This window comes from Heterodontus francisci, chromosome 24 (genome assembly GCF_036365525.1).
Source record: "Heterodontus francisci isolate sHetFra1 chromosome 24, sHetFra1.hap1, whole genome shotgun sequence".
Classification (NCBI taxonomy): Eukaryota; Metazoa; Chordata; class Chondrichthyes; order Heterodontiformes; family Heterodontidae; genus Heterodontus; species Heterodontus francisci.
This window is the reverse complement of record NC_090394.1, coordinates 61428264-61448396: the sequence shown is the minus strand read 5'-3', so window position 1 is coordinate 61448396 and position 20133 is coordinate 61428264. Positions and strand designations below refer to the sequence as shown.

Genomic DNA, 20133 nt, shown 5'->3' with positions numbered 1-20133 from the left:
GTGATTTTGATGTGGCCAGATGGACTCTGAAAATTGTAAGAGGAAAATGACTATTGATATTTGATCCTGGATAAATTCAACAAGCTTTCCTAAGTCTGACACCCTGTAAGGAAGAAAGGAAGACACAAAGAAACCAGCAGGAGAAGCGCAGCCTCAGGAGACAGAGAGAGAGAAAGAGAGAGAGAAAGCAACTGCTCTCAGAAGACTGATACAGCAAAAGGCTACTACGATTTGAAGCCGGTTCAGAGGCTCGAGGTTTGCATAGGAGAAAAGGCCAACAGGATCACCTGAGATTGCCTTATTAACGGAAAACCAGTTGAATATGCTTGGAAGAAGTGAGCAAAGAGGACACTGATTTTTGAGAAGGACACTGGGAGATCAAACCCATTGCAACTGGGAGGATTTTGGGACTTTTAACTGCAAAGATGCCTTTTCCGATGAGAACACTGTGTAATGTATAAATGTGGTGAAGGGTATTCAAGTGTTAATAAGTTAATGGGGAATACCTTTCTCTGTAATTTAGTGTATCAGTTACCTACTAATGTCAATGTTGATTCTTAGTTTAGTTGCTATTATAAAAGTCTTAAAATGTGAAATCTTGTGCAATCATTTATTCGATTTGGGGAGTTCATATCTCTTGATTTTAAAGTTAACAGTTTCAACTGAGGTCATAACAATATTATGAATTATCACTGCACATTCTCATGTGCTTGCTCATTTTTTTTAAAAACCTCATCTCTCTACTAATGGGAACTTTCAGTCAAGAAGGCAAGTGAAAATGGGAACTCTTACAGATTTGACACCAGTACTGGTGTGAGAGCCAATTAATAGTCACCGAATCACAGGGGTCTCTGCCATTCTGAAACCTGTTACCAATTGGCTAAAGTTTCAACCCTGTGCGTCAAAAAAAAACTCTTGTACACGTGCACTTTGCACCTTGAATTAGTTCAATTTTGCTCCAGAAATGGACCGTCAACGATCGCTCAGAATTTCTTTGCACTTTCCACTGCTGCACTGTCTGATCTTGGCTGGAAGTGGGACAGGAATCCCATTTACATGTATAAATGGGCTTTTCACTGTACTCCCGATGGGGAATTGTGTGTGTGTGTGTATGTGAGAAAGACAGAGAGAGGGGGAAGATGAAGAGAAAGATAGTAATAAAACACCCTTCAGTGTTTTTAATCTCCTGTGCTCAGTGGAGATAGGTCACAGAAAATTAAAACATGAAGGGAGGTTGAGAATTTGGAGTGGAGGTAGAAGAAAAACGAGTGGTGAAGTTTCCTTTTGTTTCAGACACAGGGAGAGATGAGGTTGTTTGACATTGTGTCCCTGAAGTTGGATTTGAAAATTTGGGCTGCTTTTTATAGGTTTGTTGAAGCATACAATTATAAATAAGGGTTGGTTTGACTCAATAGTCTATTTGCCTTTGAGTCAGGAGATTGGAGGTTTCAAACACACTAAAATGTGAGCGCCTAATGTAGGCTTCACTGCAGAACTGAGGGAGCACTGCATTGCTGCAAATCTTGTGGATGAAATAGACTGCGGCCCTGTTTACCTATTCAAGAGGATCTAAAAGATCCAATGGCACAATTTCCAAGTAGAGCAGGGAAGATTCCCCCAGCCAACATTCCTCAACCAACACCTGCAATAAAAATCCCAGATTAACTGGATATTCATCTCATTTGCTATTTGAGAGAGATGGCTGTGTGCATCAACCCAGAGAACAGTGATTGCACTTCAAAAGGTAATTCAACATCTGGAAACTTCCTTGCAGCTTCCCCCGTCCTCTGCTGCTGCAACTTGGCTGGAAGCAAGGTGAAAACCCTGTTTTAGAGGTTTCCGTTGTATTTCCATCAAATTTGCTGCAAGGAAATTCCCATCCAAATAGACTATTAAGGTCAAGCCAACCCTTATTTCTAATTGTATGCTTCTACAAACCTATAAAAAGCAGCCCAAATTTTCAAATCCAACTTCAGTGAAGTATCCTGGGATTCCCTTAGACTATGACGGGTGTAGATAAGTTCAGGTTCTTTCCGTCAGTTTCCCCATATCCAGCTACATTTGCATTTCCAGTCAATACTGGGATGGCAGTTTGGAGACTGTCATGGTTGTGTTACAGAATATTTTCCATTTTCATTGTCATCAATATCTATTTGTGATATGAGAGTGTTGTGAAACTAGATAGGTTTAAAAGATGATTTCTATTCTTGGAAAGGCAGTTGCGGGTTCTTATCTCATTAATTTTCAACTTGCTCTTTTGCTGTTGTTATGAGATTCTAGCACAAGGTCTGATCATTCCAAATCTATACTCCGCAGATCAGTCTGCTCATGTCGCCACTGATGTTGGGCTCAGAATTCACTTTGGAAACCAAACTGGGCCAATGCACCTCTATCTCATTTACAGAACTTGGCCAGTGAGTACTAATGTAGATTTCAGCTGGTCACAGCTTTGGATCGGCTACAGAGATTTGGGGTTCTCAGTCTGAATGACTTGAATTGAAAATGAGGGGCAGAATTTTGAGGCCCTACACCAGCTGCAATCTTCTGATAATTCACTCACTCTGAACAAAGCCCTGCCTGTGGCATGGGGCAGTTTAACTCTCCGCCACTGAGTTTTGTATGCAGATCACTTGGGGGCTGAATATTTCTGGTCCTTAGGTTAATTCCCACTTTAATTCTGGTAAAGGCCAGAAATTAATCTAGGACACAGACATATGGGTGCGAGCCATATGTCAGGGATTCTCTAGGGCCTTATAAAAAGAGGAGCCTCTCCTAACCCAAAACAAGGCCATTGCCATAGTGGGGCGGGGGGGGAGGTGGGGTTAGGATCTCCCAACATCAGGAACTCACATATCCCCAGCCTCTCAGAGGAGCCATGGATCATTGACAGGAGTATCAAGCATAACAGGGCAAACCATATGACCATTGTGAGCCCCACCTGGGGATTCAGGCCTTCCTAGTCATGTATTTGTCAAGATGTCTCTCAAACGTCGTTATTGTATCTGCTTCCACCACCTCCCCTGGCAGCAAGTTCCAGGCACTCGCCACCCTCTGTGTAAAAAACTTGCCTCGCACATCCCCTCTAAACTTTGCCCCTTGCACCTTAAACCTATGTCCCCTAGTAACTGACTCTTCCACCCTGGGAAAAAGCTTCTGACTATCCACTCTGTCCATGCCGCTCATAACTTTGCAATATATTTATATATTCATATTACCAGTCTCTACACCAAGGGAATGAGAGACTACCTCTCATTCTGGATGGAGCAGAACCTGGCATTCTCTCCTGCCCTCCTCCAGATCTGGCAATCAGCAGCACTGTTTAGAGTCATAGTCATTTACCGCATAGAAGGAGGCCATTCAGCCCATTGAGTCCATGCTGCTTCTCCACAGAGAAATCCAGTCAGTCCCATTCCTCCGCTCGATCCCCGAAGCCCTGCAAGTTCATTTCCTTCAACTGCCCATCCAATTTCCTTTTGAAATCATTGATTATCTCTGCTTCCACCACCCTCGTGGGCAGCAAGTTCCAGGTCATTACCACTCACAGCATAAAAAAGTTCTGCCTCACATTCCTCCTGCATCTCTTGCCCGACACCTTCAGTCTGTGTCCCTTAGTCCTTGTACCATCAGTTAATGGGAACAGATTTTCCTTGTCTAATTTATCTAAGCCTGTCATAATCTTGCAAACTCTATCAAATCTCCTCTCATCTTTTAGGAGGTGGGTGCCCCAGATGTGTACCTCATGGTGTGGTCTGGGTGCCCTGTCTTCTTTTGGGCCTCCTTATCTCGAGAGACAATGGATACGCGCCTGGAGGTGGTCAGTGGTTTGTGAAGCAGCGCCTGGAGTGGCTATAAAGGCCAATTCTGGAGTGACAGGCTCTTCCACAGGTGCTGCAGAGAAATTTGTTTGTTGGGGCTGTTGCACAGTTGGCTCTCCCCTTGCGCCTCTGTCTTTTTTCCTGCCAACTGCTAAGTCTCTTCGACTCGCCACAATTTAGCCCTGTCTTTATGGCTGCCCGCCAGCTCAGGGTGCCCTGTAATGGTAGAGTAAAGAGGGAATGCCCCCAGACCCTTGAAAGTCTGCTAGGCTCTATGGCGAAGGTATCGAATGGGCATTTGCAAACTTTCAGTGCCACTGTGGCCTGCATTTTCCTTTGTTCCAATGACTTCTTAAGTTCTATTGATTTTACAATAAGACGTGCAGTTTTGTTACTGTCATTGTTCTGGCTAATTGACTCTGTGATCAGAGTTAGGGTTTTTATAATAAGCTTCCTAGTAACCTGGCAATAAATTCCGAGTCTGGTCTCTAGCTTATACTTAAAGGGATCTGATCTGTTCGTGTCCTCTTTTAAACTAATTTCTCCGAAATAATTCTCTAGGTCAATCATGGGATTAGTCAAGTTCAGATCTCCACTGCCCCAACATTACTCAGTCAACATGTGTGACAAACAAGTGCATAATGTGATGGGCATTCAACTTGTAATCTTCACACAATTGTCAGGAAACTTGCTGAGGGATGATGGCAAAGAACTACTTCCTATTTGTTCATGGGCTGGGGTGGGGAGAGGTGAGAGGATGGTTATTTCTTTTCAATTTAAAACATGTTTATTCTGGATCCAGGATTTTAGTGCTCTGGAACAAACATTCACTTTTGGTATTTACTGTTAGCAATGTGCACACTGCCGGCTGAATTTTTATTCTGGGATCGGGACCCCAACGTTAGGGACATTTCCAGGTCCCGACCCTGTGTCGTGTTGGCGCCTGGCACCAGACCTGATTTTTAACAAGCAGGCCAATTAGTGGCTATGGCGTGTGCTTGCTGTCCAATTAAGAATGGCGCATGAGCTCCTGAGGCTGGAGGGCCAGTAGGAGGCCCTCCAGCACTGAAAGACCAGCAGCCTCACCGTCAGAGGTGAGAACTGCCAACATAGCGGGGAGAATGAGTGGGGGCCTCAAGATGGAGGTGCCCTCTGAAGTCTATTTAAAAAGATAAAATTACAAAGAGGCCACAGCTCCTAGGCCAGTGGCCACGGCTGTGGCCCTCTATCAACCTGCAACTGTTAGGTGGGGGAGGAGTGTATGCTGGAGTGCAGGCCCCAAAACCAGTTGCCACCAGGAGGCCACCTTCATTCCCCGGCCATGTTTCAGCCTCAGCCTACATGCCCGCTGGAAAGTTCCAGTCGGCATTGGCAGAGTGGCCTTAATAGACCCTGAAGGATGCCTAATTGGCTATCCACTAGTTGCGGGCAGGTAGCTGTTACCCTCCCCCCCCCACCACTCCTCCCTCTCCCCCCCCCGGAACCAGCATGTTCCAAAATGGCCCGGAGACGGGACCATGCTGGCAATGCAGCACGCCAGCCGGTACAGGAAACTGAAGCCCCATCCACCTCCGGCCCCACCACATGAAAATTCCGCCACCCAAGTCAAGTACATGACACAGGTTTCATGCAGAATAAATCCTTCCACTCATGTCTCAACTATTCCCTCATAACAGCCATCCCAGGGGAGCACGCCCCAAACACTGGTGCAGTCAACCATTTCCGTTTCCTATATAATTTCATCCTTCTCACATCTCTGAGCAAGACCAAGTGAAGTGCTTGGATTTAAACTCATGTTTCTGATGAAAAGAAATTGTTTTAACCCACTGAGTCTCATAAGCCACTGTTTAGATCTTCCATTTTGTAACCGAGGAGGAAATCAAACTTCATCAGTATCTTGCACTCTATATTAATCCTTACAGCCTCACTATGATACTGTTAAATTTAATTGTCATTTAATTTAAATGTGAACATATTCCATAATCAATATTTCTATGTTGTAATTTTATTGCTGAAAGTCTTCAATATTAGAAAATATTTTGACAGAGATCAGGAAAGTAACTTTGTCTTAGCAAATTTACCAACTATGAGATTTGAAAACTTGCTGTATTCAAGGCACATTCATATTTCTACAGTGTGGTCAAAGTAAAAGACCGTGCAGTGCAGTAATGTCAGGTAAATGTTCTCACTATCACAGCTCTAGTTCTCATCATTTCTCCTGCCTGGTTTGATCAAATCTTTCAGAACCTATAGGTCATATGTTTTCATTGCTGATTTTGCTAACTATGTCTAAGTATTCAGGCAAATTAAGTATTTTTTTCTCCTGAATCCCTGACTACAAACTAGTTTGCAAATACAGTGAGCAAATGGAAAGGAGGCTTTAGCAGAAGGAGGAAGAGGAAATAAAAAGGCAGTGGGAGAGAGGCCCACACAAGAAACACTTACCAACTCGAGTTTATCCACCTTTAACCGAACGTGAGGGTCCAGGGAGACCTTTCGTTTGATGCTGGGCACTTCATTCTGAATGGATGTTTTGGCAGCTGCAGAGAAGGAATGAAGACAATGATACATGTTAGCTTGTGTCAAATTCAACATGCTTTGGAATGTTAAAAGTTGGAAACTCTCAAACTCTGCTGGGATTCCAGATTGTGCTGGATTCTACTTAAATCTTGGTTTGAAGCCCGGACCAGTACAGATCAATAAATGTGTGCACAAGCTCTGATTGTCAATCCCGCTGGCCGAACAAATAGTTAACGTTCCCTCAAAAGGCCTGATGCTCCCTCAAAACTGGCCCATATTGGCCTAGAATGCCAATGGATTGAAAATCACCATTTATTGATAAGTCAACTGCTGTGTTCAATGCCCTGTCAATGCCATGGGGTCATGGAAATTTAAAACCCCAGACTTACGTTCCCGAAGCACACTAAAGACCTCTAAAACCAGATCATCATTAATTAAACTCCTTCTCTGCTCTAGCATCCTGAAGTAAATTGGATGCATGATCCTGAATGAACTGCTGGATCCTTTCTATCATTTTTTAAATGTTCTTATTTAGAAGAATATATACACACATTTTATTAAATCATTGTACACTTTGTCACGCAGTACTTACAAGAGAATACATTGGAACATTAGAGTTGTTCCTATGGTTGAGCACATACTGGTTGTTATAAATTTTGGGCCTGTACTAGATATTTCCTTGCATTCAGCATCACTAATCACTTCTGTAAGCAGACCCTACATCCTTTACTGTCAGGAGTATACCTGAAACAATTAAGTAAGTAAAATGTCCCTTTTAATACCTCTCCTTTAAGTGTCAGACTTGGCACAATGTTAGTAGAACGCTTGCCTCTAAATCAGAAGGGCATGGGTTCTAAGTCGCAGTCCAGACACTTCAGTATGTATTCTGGGATGAGACTTCAGTATGGTACTGAGGGAGTGCTATACTGTTGGAGACGCCATCTTTTGGATGAGATGTTAAATCCAGCCCTCATCTGCCTTCTCAGGTAAAGGATCTCATAGCACTATTTGAAGAAAACCAGGGTAGTTCTTGGGATGTCCTGGCCAACATTTATCCCTTAGTCAACATTACTGTAAAACAGATTGTCTGGTTATTTATCTCATTGCTGTGCAGAAATGGAATGCCGAATTTCCTGATATTATTATAGTGAGTACACTTCAAAAATGAATTAATTGCTGCGAAGTGCTTTGGGATGTCCTGATGATGGATGACCACACCTAGAGCATTGTGTACAGTTTAGGTCCCCTTACTTAAGAAAGGATATAATTGCATTGGAAGCAGTTCAGAGAAGGTTCACTCGACTGATTCCTGGGATGAGAGGGTTATCTTATGAAGAAAGGTTGGACAGGTTGGACATGTATTCACTGGAGTTTAGAAGGATGAGAGGTGATCTTATTGAAACATACAAGATCCTGAGCAGGCTTGACAGCATGTATGTTGAAAGGATCTTCCCCCTTGTGGGAGAGACTAAAACTAGGGGACACAGTTTAAAAATAAGGGGTCGCCCATTTAAGACAGAGATGAGGAGAAATTTTTTCTCTCAGAGGGTCGTGAGTCTGTGGAACTCTCTTCCCTGGAGAGCAGTGGAGGCAGGGTCATTGAAAGTTTTTAAGGCAAAGGTAGACAAGGGAGTCAAAGGGTATTGGGGGTAGGCAGGAAAGTGGCGCTGAGTCCACAAACAGATCATCCATGTTCTTATAGAATGGCGGAGCAGGCTCAAGGGGCCGAAAAGCCTACCCTTGCTCTTCGTTTGTATGTTCGTATGTATGTCATGAAAGGCCCTATGTGTAAATGCAAGTTCTTTTTTTCTACAGATGGGTAGTCAGATTCTAATAATTTTCTTATTTGTAAATCCTATGATTATATTCCTACATGTTAGGTACAGGAACCAACTGGTGCAGAAATTATTTGGAAGTCGATTTTAAGTTGCATATATTTAGGTGGCTGCCTCATCTGTCTGCAAGTTAATATCACGTATGCTCAGAATCTGAACAGATGACTAACCTACTCCTTTTTAGCTGCCTTATCTGCCTGGTTTCTGCTGGGCAGGTAGGAATGAAGTCGACTCCTTGGCGTCTGTTCTGACACTGCAGCCAAATCGGGTGCCCGAATGGCCACATTCGAGTGACTAGAACTTGGACAGGCTGATCGCACAGACAAGGGAGTTAAATTAGTTGAATTGACCAGTTGCACAGCAGAGCCCGGACTGGCTGGCTATACAATCCATTCATTTCTGCATAGATAACTAATTATCTAATTTAATTATCCCACTGAGCTTTTCTGAGTTTGGATGAGGATACCTTGTGTCATGCTATGGAGCTAATGGGGTTTAACCACAAGCAGGGTGGGTGGAAGTGAGGAAGAACTGGAGATAAACACTTTTCTGAAAGCACGTAAATCCAGGAAGGTCAGAAGATGAAAAGTGTTGTCCCTCACCATGCTGAGGTTAGATACCTGAGGCAGTGAGCTCTGGCGGGCAAATGTCTGGGGACTGGAAAGGCACTGGATAATTGTCTTCAAGTCGCGGCTGTTGAGAAAAATACCAAGAGTGTATGATTAGCACAATTATTTTATAATGCTGAGGTACTTAGTACACTGGAGTTAAGGACATAGGCCAATGGTCAGCACAGCAACAGATTCATATGCCCCAGGCTTAGTTGGTTGCATTGATAAATATGAAATGTATTTTCCCTCAATTTTTCTCCCTCTTCTGGGAAGCTACTCATTTTGAGGTCTGCAGGTGACAGGGGTCCTCCAGCACTTCATCCAGCGGCTATTAGCCTATAGAATGGGTATCAACATATTATTCACGCATTGAGGGCAACCTAGGATAGAATTTTCACTCTGAAATGGGGGCGGGAATGAAGGTGGGCTGGTACATAATTAGTGCCAGAACCTTCCCTCCCCTGAGCCGTTTACCCAGAGGCCAGATTGGGAGCTAGTTAAGGTAATTAACTTGCCAATTAAGGTCATGGATCAGAGGCCGACTGGAAAATTCCACTGCCTATCTGGCCACAGCTGCGGCAGGAGGGCCTCCTATTGGCTCTCCAGCTTCAAGAGCCTGCCGTTCCCAGGATGGCAAGCATGCCCTCTGACCAATAATTGGCCAATTCAGGCAAAATCCCGACACACTGCGGGATCAAAACCCCCATTTGACCCCGTTGTCAGGGTCCCAACCCAAAACGCAAAATCCTGCCCCTGGTCTCACCTGATGTACATACGCATGCTTTTGAGTAGCAGTCACTAGGCAACAACTTTAGGGCTCCTAATTCAGATCAGCTAACTCTGCAGAGACCGGAGATTGCACTAGGGTGCCATTGACAGGAGCAGGAGAGGAGCAACCTAATGCCTAAACAGAATTGCGGAGGTCCGAAAATTAAAAATTAAAAATGTATATTTCTATTTATAATCATGTAATCTTGACTCAGGTGTTTTACATCAATACTCCAGAGCGTACATGTAAAAATGATACTTGTAAGCCTCACCTATCTGCTAGCTCCTAAGGTAAAAAGAACTGGGGCCGAATTTACTTGGCCATTTCACCAGACTCATGCTATAATTCCAGCAGATTTTTGGGCCTATGTTTAAAAGGTATTGGCTTTTGATAAGTAAATTATCTTGACATAGCTATCCTGCACACTATGATACATCCAGTTATGGTGCTTATTCTACCTTCACCTACAGCATGCTATGGTACTTGAATTGATGACATAATTCTCTGTCTCTGTCTTTATTGCTGTCTGAAAAGAAAGACAGATTTGCATTTATATTGCGCCTTTCATGACCACAGGATGCCCTAAAGTGCTTTACAGCCAATGAAGTACTTTTGAAGTGTGGTCACTTGCAATGTAGGAAATGAAGCAGCCAACTTCGCATAGCAAACTCCCACAAACAGAAGTGTGACACTGATCAGATTATCTGTTTTGAGGTGTTGGCTGAGGAATAAATATTGGCGAGGACACTGGAGAGAACTCCCCTGATCTTCTTCGAAATAGCAGCATGCGATCTTTTACGGCTGTGTTTGCTGATAACACAACTACTAGGTGGCGCAGTACCTGCACATGCGCAAATGCAGCCTCATGCACTGAAACGTCACTGTCCGTGATGTTTTATGGCAGCTGCCAGTAGCAAAGATGGCGCTGCTCAATTTATCACAAAAACAAATGAAACCAAAAGGCAATCGCTGCCTCGCCACTTCCTCCCCTCTCCCTCCCACTTTTGGTCCCCGATCCTGCTCCCCGCAACGGGTTGTTTAATGAATTTTATTGGCGATTATTTCTGGACACAAATCCGAATTTTAAACCAGTGAGCATTTTAAAAAGAGATTTCTAACATTTTGGAAGTTGGAACAGATAAATCCTGGGAGCTTGTGTTCAGCATGATCGTGTGTGCAATTCAACAGAATCCATGGCCTCGCCACTTCTTCCCTCTTGGCCGCTCGCTCCCCCCACCCTCCTGCTTGCAGTCCCCCTCCCCTCCCCTGCCTATCTTGTCAGTCTCTCTCTTCCCCATTTCCCCCGGGTGTGGGGAAGAAAGGCAGTGATCGCGGGAAGAAGCAGGGACCAGAAGCAGGAGGGAGCTGAGTGGGGAGAAATGGCAAGGCTGGGAGTGACGAGCAACGAATGACGTTTTCACGCACATGCGTGAATTAGTCCTGGCAAGCCGGGTGCTGACGTAGGCTGCGCATGCACACCACCATACTGGCAGCAAGAGTCTGTTCTGCACATGTGTGAATCTGGGAGCACTCTGATGATGTCATCGGGGAGGGCTGCATTGTCAGGAGTCACTTTGATCTTTTACATCCACCTGACACAAGGGCAAACAGGGCCTTGATTTAATGTCTCATCTGAAAGACAGCACCTCTGACAATGTAGCACGACCTAAATTTTAAGCTCAAGTCTTTGGAATGGAATCCATGGCTTTCTGACTCAAGCGAGACTACTACCACTGAGTCACAGCTAACACCAGAGGTGAGGTGGCTGGTTGAAGGAAAGGTGAACAATTGAATATGGAAATAGGGCAGGCACATGGAAGTAAGACTAACTACTTGTGTGGAGGAGAAGCACAAGCACCGACTGCTGGTTTCTATTTGGTAATTGCTACGTAGTTCTACATAATTGAATAAATTTACACTGACCTTAGGTGTTCTCACATGAACCTTCAGCCTGCAAGAACTGTAGCCATTTCCAGTGTTCTGAGCTGAATAGTCTCCATTGTGTAATGAAGTACCAGGATGTAAAGATCCTTTGCCTGGTAAAAAGGCAATTGTTATCGTTCCTTCATTCCTTTAAATAAATTATAAAAATTTTTTAAACTTAAGCTCATCCAAAACTCTGCTACCCGTGTTCTAACTCGCACCAAGTCCTGTTCAACCATCCCCCTATGCTTGCTGACTTACATTGGTTCCCAGTTAAGCAAGGCTTCAAATTTAAAATTCTCACCCTTGCTTTCAAATCCCTCCATGGCTTTGGCCCTCTCTATCTCTAACCTCTTACTGCCCCACAACACTCCAAAATGTCTGCACTCCTCCAATTCTGGCATCTTGAGCATCCCTGATTTTAATTGCTCCACCATTGGCGGCCATGTCTTCAGCTGCCTAGAACCTAAGCTCTGGAATTCCCTCCCTAAACATCTCTTCCTCTCTACCTCACTTTCTTCCTTCAAATCGCTCCATAAGGCCTACCTTTTTGACCAAGGTTTTGGTCATCTGCCCCAATATCCCCGTATGTGGCTTGCGTCAAATTTTGTTTGATAACTCTCCTGTGAAGTGCCTTGAGACTCTATTATGTTGAAGGTCCTACAAATGCAGGTAGTTGTTGTAAAATAAAAATCACATTTACTAACTAATTGGGATATTATTTAGTGGAACACTCCAAGGCAGGCAGTTACTAAAATGGATTTGTCAATGGCGTGTTTAGCTTCAAACCCGCAACGTAATGTGGTTTAACTGAACATGAACTAACTCGGTTGATCCACACACCATTAACCTTAAAGCTTTTCCACAATGGCATGAACTTTACAGGATATATTTTAATTTCAGAGGGATGTTAAGGCCCTGAGGTTCCTTGCCTTCAAAGCTGAGGAAAACCAGGTGATTGTGAGTAAGTTGCCCACTGGTGCATGGTCCCAACCAATAGTACAGGGCCCAAGAATGCTCGGCCCAGTTTGTGAGAATGTTCATGGGTGTGAAACAACAATTCCACTCCATGGCAAAGTGTGCCGGGTCACCGACTTGCTGCATTACCTTTATGTTTAAGGAGAGTAGACTTTACCTTCAAAACTATTAATGATCCCTAGTACCTTGAAAATATAAAGAGAAAGTAACTAAGTACCTTGGAAATATAAGTGAATGGGCAAAATTATGGCAAATGGATTCAAAATAGGCAAGTGTGAGGTCATCCATTTGGGCCTATAAAGGATAGATTAGAGTACTTTCTAAATGGTGAAAAGCTAGAAATAGTGGAAGTCCAAAAAGCCTTAGGGGTCCTTGTGCTTAGATCGTTAAAATGCCATGGACAGGTACAGAAAATAATCAAAAAGGCTAATTGAATGCTAGCTTCAAAATCTAGAGGACGAAAATACAAGAGGGTAAGAAGTCATGCTACAGCTATACAAAGCCCCTGGTTAGACCACAGCTGCAGTACTCTGAGCAGTTCTGGACATCATACTTTGGGAAGGAAGTATTGGTCTTGGAGGGTGTGTAGCATAGATTTTCCAGAATGGGACCTGGACTCCAAAGGATTAAAGTGCTAGGAGAGATTACAGAAACTAGGCTTGTATTCCTTGGATTTTAGAAGGTTAAGGGGTGGTTTAGTGAAATTTCCAAGATATTAAGGGGAACTGATAAGGCAGATAGAGAGAAACTATTTCTGCTGGTTGGGGAGTCTAGGACAAGGGGACATAACCTAACAATTAGAGCCAGACTTTTCAGCAGTGAAATTAGGAAACACTTCTACACACAAAGGGTGGTAGAAATTCGGAACTCTCTTCCACAAGTGGCAATTGATGCTGATTCAATTGTTAATTTTAAATCTGGGATTGATAGACTTTTGTTAGCCAAAGGTAATAAGGGATATGGGGAAAAGACTTAGGGTGCAGATCAGCCATGATCTCACTGAATGGCAGGAAATGGTCGAGGGACTAAATGGCCTACTCTTGTTCCTATGTTCCTAAATCCAAAGAGAAATAATGTATTTTTCACGGTATCCAACAATTCTCCTTTTTAAGTTAGTTACTTCTGCAATTTCAAAAGAAAGGCTTGCAATTATATAGCACCTTTCACGAACTCCGGTTATCCCAAAGTTCTTTTCAGGCAATGAAGTATTTTGAAGTGTAGATGCTGTTGTACTGTCAGGAGTGGCACAGTGGCACTGCAGCCTCACAGCTCCAGCAACCTGGGTTCGGTTCTGGGCACTGTCTGTGAGGAGTTTGCAAGTTCTCCCTGTGGCAGTGTGGGTTTCCTCTGGGTGCTCCAGTTTCCTCCCACATGCCAAAGACTTGTAGGTTGCTAGGTAAATTGGCCATTGTAAAAATTGCCCCTAGTGTAGGTAGGTGGTAGGAGAATTGAGGGAAGGTGGGGATGTGAGAGGGAAAATGGGATTAATGTAGGAATAGTACAAATGGGTGGTTGATGGTCAGCGTGGACTCATTGGGCCGAAGGGCCTGTTTTGGTGCTGTATCTCTCTATGACTCTAAATATGCAGCCAATTTGTGCACAGCAAGCTTCCATAAAGAATAATGAAATGAATGACCAGATCATCTGCTTTTAGGAGTTGGCTGACTGATAAATGTCAGCCAGGACATTGGGAGAACTTCCTTACCCTTCCTGAAAATAATGCCATTGGATTTTCCACATCCACCCATGAGGGCAGACAGGTCATCAGTTTAGAGTCTTATCTGAAAGATGGCACTCCATCAGTACTGCACTGGGAGTGTCAATCTGGATTGTGTATTCAAGTCTCTGGAGTGGGGCTTGAATCCAAGACCTTCTGACTCAGAGGCAACAGTACTACCACCAAGCTACGTCTGACACACAATATGTAAAATAGCCTACTTACGTAAACATAATTTTATTGAGGATGCTTCTGGCTTCCTCATACGTTACTCCAATCAGAGACTTTTTGTTAATAGCGACCAGCTGGTCTCCTGGGCGAAGTCGACCATCCTTCAAACAATTACAAGAAAATCCACTTAAAGATCAAGCAGGCGATTGTAATTTTATTGTTTGAACAGGAACATGCAGAATTTCATCACCCAGTCTCACGTCAGCACAATTATTCTGCTGTAACTCCATGATTTTCCAATGCTTTTAAAATGTTTTGTGGTTTTTTTTTGTGCCCATCAGGGTGAGAAAAATCGCTGCTGTGAAATGAGAGAAATTTCTACTTTTGACAAACAGTGAGCACAAACATCAACTCTGCTCAGATCATGTATGGTACAGTTTGAGATAGTAAGCAAAGGCGCCTCTACTCTTCGCCCAAGCTCAGAAGAACATCCCCAACTCCTCGTGAGACATTTCCCATGCTGGGAGATAGATTTTGATCTTCATCGCGTAGAGGGGTGAATCGCTCTCCCATTATCATTGAAATGAATGGAATGAAAATCAGGCAGGATCTGTTACCAGGTTTCCAGGCAGTGATCACAAAAATCTACCCTGGGTCTCTAGGTCAGTTTACCAGTTCAGTGCCAAATTGTGCCCAGTTGTCTTTGCTGTGTGCCTTGGCCCACTTGGAACCCCATTTAACTTCCCAAACTTTTTTCATTTGGGAGCATTACAGCCAGCAGAAAGACTTTCATCCCATCAGACTGGGCTGGATTTAAACCCCCGGCACCAGAGGTGAAAAGATACTGCGCGATCCAGCCAACCTCGTCATATTCAACTTTTCTTACCTGGTGTCCTTTCACCAAGATGGAATACCGTGCATGAATTCTGATTATTTCCTCCAGGCAATAATCTTGTATGATTTTGATTAAGTTGTTACTATTAAGTTAAATTCAGTTTACTAGGGACTACGATCCCCCACCGCAACTTAAGGTGAGGAGCAATGAAGTGTATTAAAGCCAGATGGATCACTTTGTGGAATATTGCTTCCACACACACTTTTGACTTAGAGACAATAGAGGCAGTGGGGGTAATTTGGACTTTGAGCAAACAGATAAAATGGGTGATATTGGGTCAGCTGCACGTTTTACATCTCTCCTGATATCGACTGTCTTTACGCAAAGTCAAAATTGCCCTCATTGCCTCTTATCGTCTCAAGTCAAATTGCATCTCAGACAGGACATTGGGTGATTATGTTGAAGTGGCTTCTCTTGTGAGCCATCCAGAATCAGTATATGGAAATGGCATATTCAATTGGGAATAGTAGAGGGTAGTTTCCAGGGAAGGATGGTATCTTAGTTTTGCTGGCAGTCCTACTGGCCAGCCCCTGGATAGACAGAAGGTCGGAGTTCAGGCTGCTGATTTCCTGTGCAGCCAAGAATAGAAAATGAGAAATATAAAATTGGGTGGGGGGCACTGTCTGCTGATGCTGACAAGGAAGGTCAGCACTAGAGGGGCAAAGGTCTCTTCTAGTAGAATACGACCAACCAATCACAGAGAAAAGATACTGGCATGAACAGCATGTTCTAGCTTGCAAACAGAGGGTGTAGCTTGCTTTGTTATTTTGTATACAGCAGGAGGTGTTAAGGAACAAGTTAAAAATTCGCAATTAACTGCTTTGTTCCCTCACATGTAATCTGTTAAATAAACCAGCTTCTTGATTTTTTTTTCCATTGGCCTCATCTCATAAAATTGTTAATCAGTTCACTTTCAGAAGCCTGAAGAAATGCACACGTGAGATTACCGTATTCACTTCATTTAATACAGGGCTTCATTGTAAAGGCCCTGAATAATGCTATTGGTTGACTAGACATTGGGCAGTGAAACTAAACTGATTGTAAAGGATATTGGATCTGTTTACAGATGACTGTGAACCCAACAGTATATCTAGAGTGGATGCAAAATCTGTAACAATCACCAAACAAGGCATGGCAGTTATGGCTTGAATTTAGAGAGATACAGCACTGAAATAGGCCCTTCGGCCCACCAAGTCTGTGCCAACCATCCATTTATACTAATCCTATAATCCCTACCACATCCCCACCTTCTCTCAATTCTCCTACCTACACTAGGGGCAATTTACCTATCAACCTGCAAGTCTTTGGCAGGAAACTGGAGCACCTAGCAGAAACCCACACGGAGAACGTGCAAACTCCACACTGGCAGTACCCAGAACTCAACCCGGGTCACTGGAACTGTGAGGCTGCGGTGCTAACCACTGCACCACTGTGCCGCCAGATGAAAGGTATAACCATCTCAAAGGTTCTGAATCAACCAACTACAAGACCTCAAATGAGTTACTCAAACATCAAATTGGAAAATACGAAAAATAAAGAATCGAGTCAAATTTTTATAAATATATATCTGAGCTCAGTAACATTTTACAAATCTCTCTAAATGGCCACTGCCGCGATTGTTTCATTTTTACCTTCTGACAATCTCCCCCGGAGATGATATCCTCCACATAAACTTTGGGTCCATCAGGCCTGTTGGATCCTCCTGTAACTGTCAGTCCGAGGCCTGCTGATTTGGTGATGGTAACGAGTTGAATTCCATCATCACTATGACAACTAAGAGGAGAAAATAATCTAAAATATACACTGTGACAGACATTAATAAATACAGGTTCTTTAGAGAAAACAACATTGTGCTTATTCAAAATGCAATGATTTTTATGCTCTTAAAGCAAAACTATGAAGCAAATTCTGAGTCACACTTCAAGAGAATTTGACACATGCACACGCATATTTCTTTACATCAGGGGTGGGGGAACATTTTTCCAATTTCCATTCCCTGACAGTATCAAGAATGTCTGGTTTGTCACAATTCATTACCCAACACTGAGCTCCCCTACGTTGCTATCAAAGTAGCATCTTGCACATGTCACTGGCATGCTTGAGATGATAGATATCCAGCAATCCTCTAGAGCAATGGCTGACACCTCATTGACTCAAGCTGTCTAACTTGCCCTCAACCAAAGTCAGTACCTGCAATTTTCATTTTTCAACGACTGCCAACGCCTTCAAACAGGGGAAGCTTCTTGGCATTGGAACCAGTTCACAGCTCAACACCAGTGTAATGTAGTTTCTAACCAATCATTTAGGTTTTTAAAATCTATCCCCTTTTGTTTATTTGTAAACTAGTGCAATCACTTAGGCGGTGCACTGGCTTAGGATTTCCACCTCTGCCCCCTAAATTGGAGCAGATCTCCCACAGGGCAGGACTTGCATGTCCCTATTGATGCCCCATCGATTCTGGCTGTTATTTCTGATCCCAGGGTCATTTGCATATGGGAAATGGGCTTCCAGCCTTTGCTGAGGGCTCAAGCCAGTCTGGGTGCAGAGATTGCAGTGTTAAGCTTCCAGGGCCTACCACAGCAGGATAAAGAAGTGGCCAGCAGTTTTTTTTTATCTTACCAATACAGAATGCACACAGCAGTATGCTAAGAGCACAGACATCTCTTCAGTTTATGCTTCCTACATTACAACAGTGACTACACTTCAAAACTACTTCATTGGCTGTAAAGCAATTTGTAACATCCTGAGGTCATGAAAGATGCTATATAGATGCAAGTTTGTTCTTTCTTTCCTGGCTTCCCTTTTCTGACTCCTGAATGCTCGCTGCTCAGACCCAACTAGCGGCATCCAAAGTTTGAGGAGTACAAATGGCAGAAAATGTGCCAGGAGTAGTTCGCCCTGTTATGGAAAATGGTGGGGAGGCAGGAACTGAATCATAATACTTGCCACATCAGTCTCCTGCATAAGATCACCACGGGAAGGTGGAAAGTCTAGGCCACAGTGCCACAGATTAAATATTCCAGAGAGATTGCCACATCATGCAAGGGTGATTTTTTTGTGCCACTTCACTGTATAGTGCACGAAAACTCCTGAAGTTATGATACTTTTTAAATTCCTTTTGATGCTCAACACAGTGAGGGTTATCAGTGCTGGGAAATGCAGCAATTTTCCACTTTGGGCACTCAGTGCCAGTATTCAGCACTCCCAGATCAGGTACAGCAGGGATAAAATCCAGGTCAAAGGTCACTCTACTTTGCCCTCAATAGTGTACTTTAATAACCATCTCAGAAAAGCAATTCCTATTGCACTAGTATGGTGGCTTCATTTCCCCCAGCAGCTGCCCATGTGAGACTGCCAGTTCACTATCAAATTGTGAGCAGTCTTACACTGTGGACTTGCTCTCACTAGGAGCTGGACATGACTGTTCAAGTTCAACTCACTGAGGACCTTTTGCAGCCACAAGGAAGTTTTGATCAATATACACTGAGCTGGGTTTGAACCAGGTGACAGAGCTGGAAGAACTATAAGCTAACTCTCTGAAATGTAGCATTACATAGGACTTAAGGCACAGAAACAGACCAGTGCCAATCAGTTCCCTTTCTGTTTATATCAAAGAATTAGTTTAGGAAACAATGTGTTGACTGCCACACAAATAAATTCACAGTAACTAAAAACAGTTGTCAGACATACTGTGTTTTGGAGCAAAGTAAAGTTCCAGTGTTTCCATTGGACGAGTTCCGAGAACTAGTAGGGCTTAACTGTCGAGGACTCAGGGAGGATGATGAGCAGCTTGATGATGTTCTGCGTAAAGATCTGCCTGTTCCAAATCCAAAGGAGAGAGGGAAAAGGATGATTAACAAATGAGATGAAATGCAAGCACACAAAAAACTATGGTGCCATCAAAATGGCTGCCTCCATTTTAATTTCATTAATTACATTTCAATGTAATTCTCTCCTGGTCACCCTGAAGATCAAGGCTCACTCGCACCATGAAATGTTACATATACAAATAACACTTGCAGGCAAATGCCAATATAAGCGACTGCATCCCTGGAGTTGTTGGATCATCAAGACACACAATCCCACTTGGCCATAGTAACAATGGTGGAATGGGACTTTCTTCAAGCCTTTCACTTAGCAATTCCACTGTCTGGTAATTAACATACAGTGGGCAGGCAATATCCGCCAGTATTGCGGCAGCTGGAGGAACTGCTGATGAGGCTGGTCGCGGAATGGCAGTGTGGAAAGCCATTGTGCAGCAGTGGAGGCAGAAGGTGGATTACAGATTACCAGCTGCGGTAATGAAACTGAACTTAAAACAGTCTTGTGGGCCCCACCTCCGCCTCTTCAGAAATACCTTACGCTCGCTCCTTGCAGGCTTCTTGGGTGATCTGCAGGTGAGGCTGGTGGGATTCTGCCTGGTGAAATCATTCCCTCCATGGTCCAGTTCCATGCATGACGTCAGGTAGCAAGGGGGCAGACACAAGGACTGCCCGCTCACACCCCCCAGAATTTCTTCAATGGAGCGGAGGCCTGGCCATAAGTGGTTCCCAAAATCTGCTCCCACTGATGATGGTCGATGGTGGATTTTGGGGGCCAGTAAGTTTGCAGGAAATACATTTTGGAAATAGGTCATATTTCTATATCACTGAATTGTTACAGCCCAGAAGGAGGCCATTCAGCCCATTGTGTCTGCGCTGGCTCTCCGAAAGAGCAATTTACCTGTTGCCACTCCCCGGCCTTCTCCCCGTAGCCCTGCACATTCTTCCTTTTTAGATAACAATCCAATTCCTTCTTGAATGCCTCGATTGAACCTGCCTCCACCACACGCTCAGGCAGTGCATTCCAGATCCTAACCACTCGCTGCGTGAAAAAGTTTTTCCTCATGTCGCCATTGCT

General features: G+C 43.7%; 1 protein-coding gene across 2 annotated transcripts in view; it reads right to left on the bottom strand.

Moving 5' to 3' along the window:
* The window catches only part of si:dkeyp-72e1.9 (syntaxin-binding protein 4), a 108589-nt gene that overhangs the window by 31497 nt on the left and 56959 nt on the right, over positions 1 to 20133 (bottom strand). For both annotated transcript variants that reach the window (XM_068056372.1, XM_068056373.1), the window contains exons 7-12: positions 18925 to 19051; positions 16866 to 17007; positions 14394 to 14500; positions 11474 to 11621; positions 8791 to 8863; positions 6261 to 6355 (exon numbers count right to left, since the gene is read on the bottom strand). In XM_068056372.1, coding sequence (XP_067912473.1) covers positions 6261 to 6355; positions 8791 to 8863; positions 11474 to 11621; positions 14394 to 14500; positions 16866 to 17007; positions 18925 to 19051 — 692 coding nt within the window. The remainder of the gene's footprint in view (positions 1 to 6260; positions 6356 to 8790; positions 8864 to 11473; positions 11622 to 14393; positions 14501 to 16865; positions 17008 to 18924; positions 19052 to 20133) is intronic.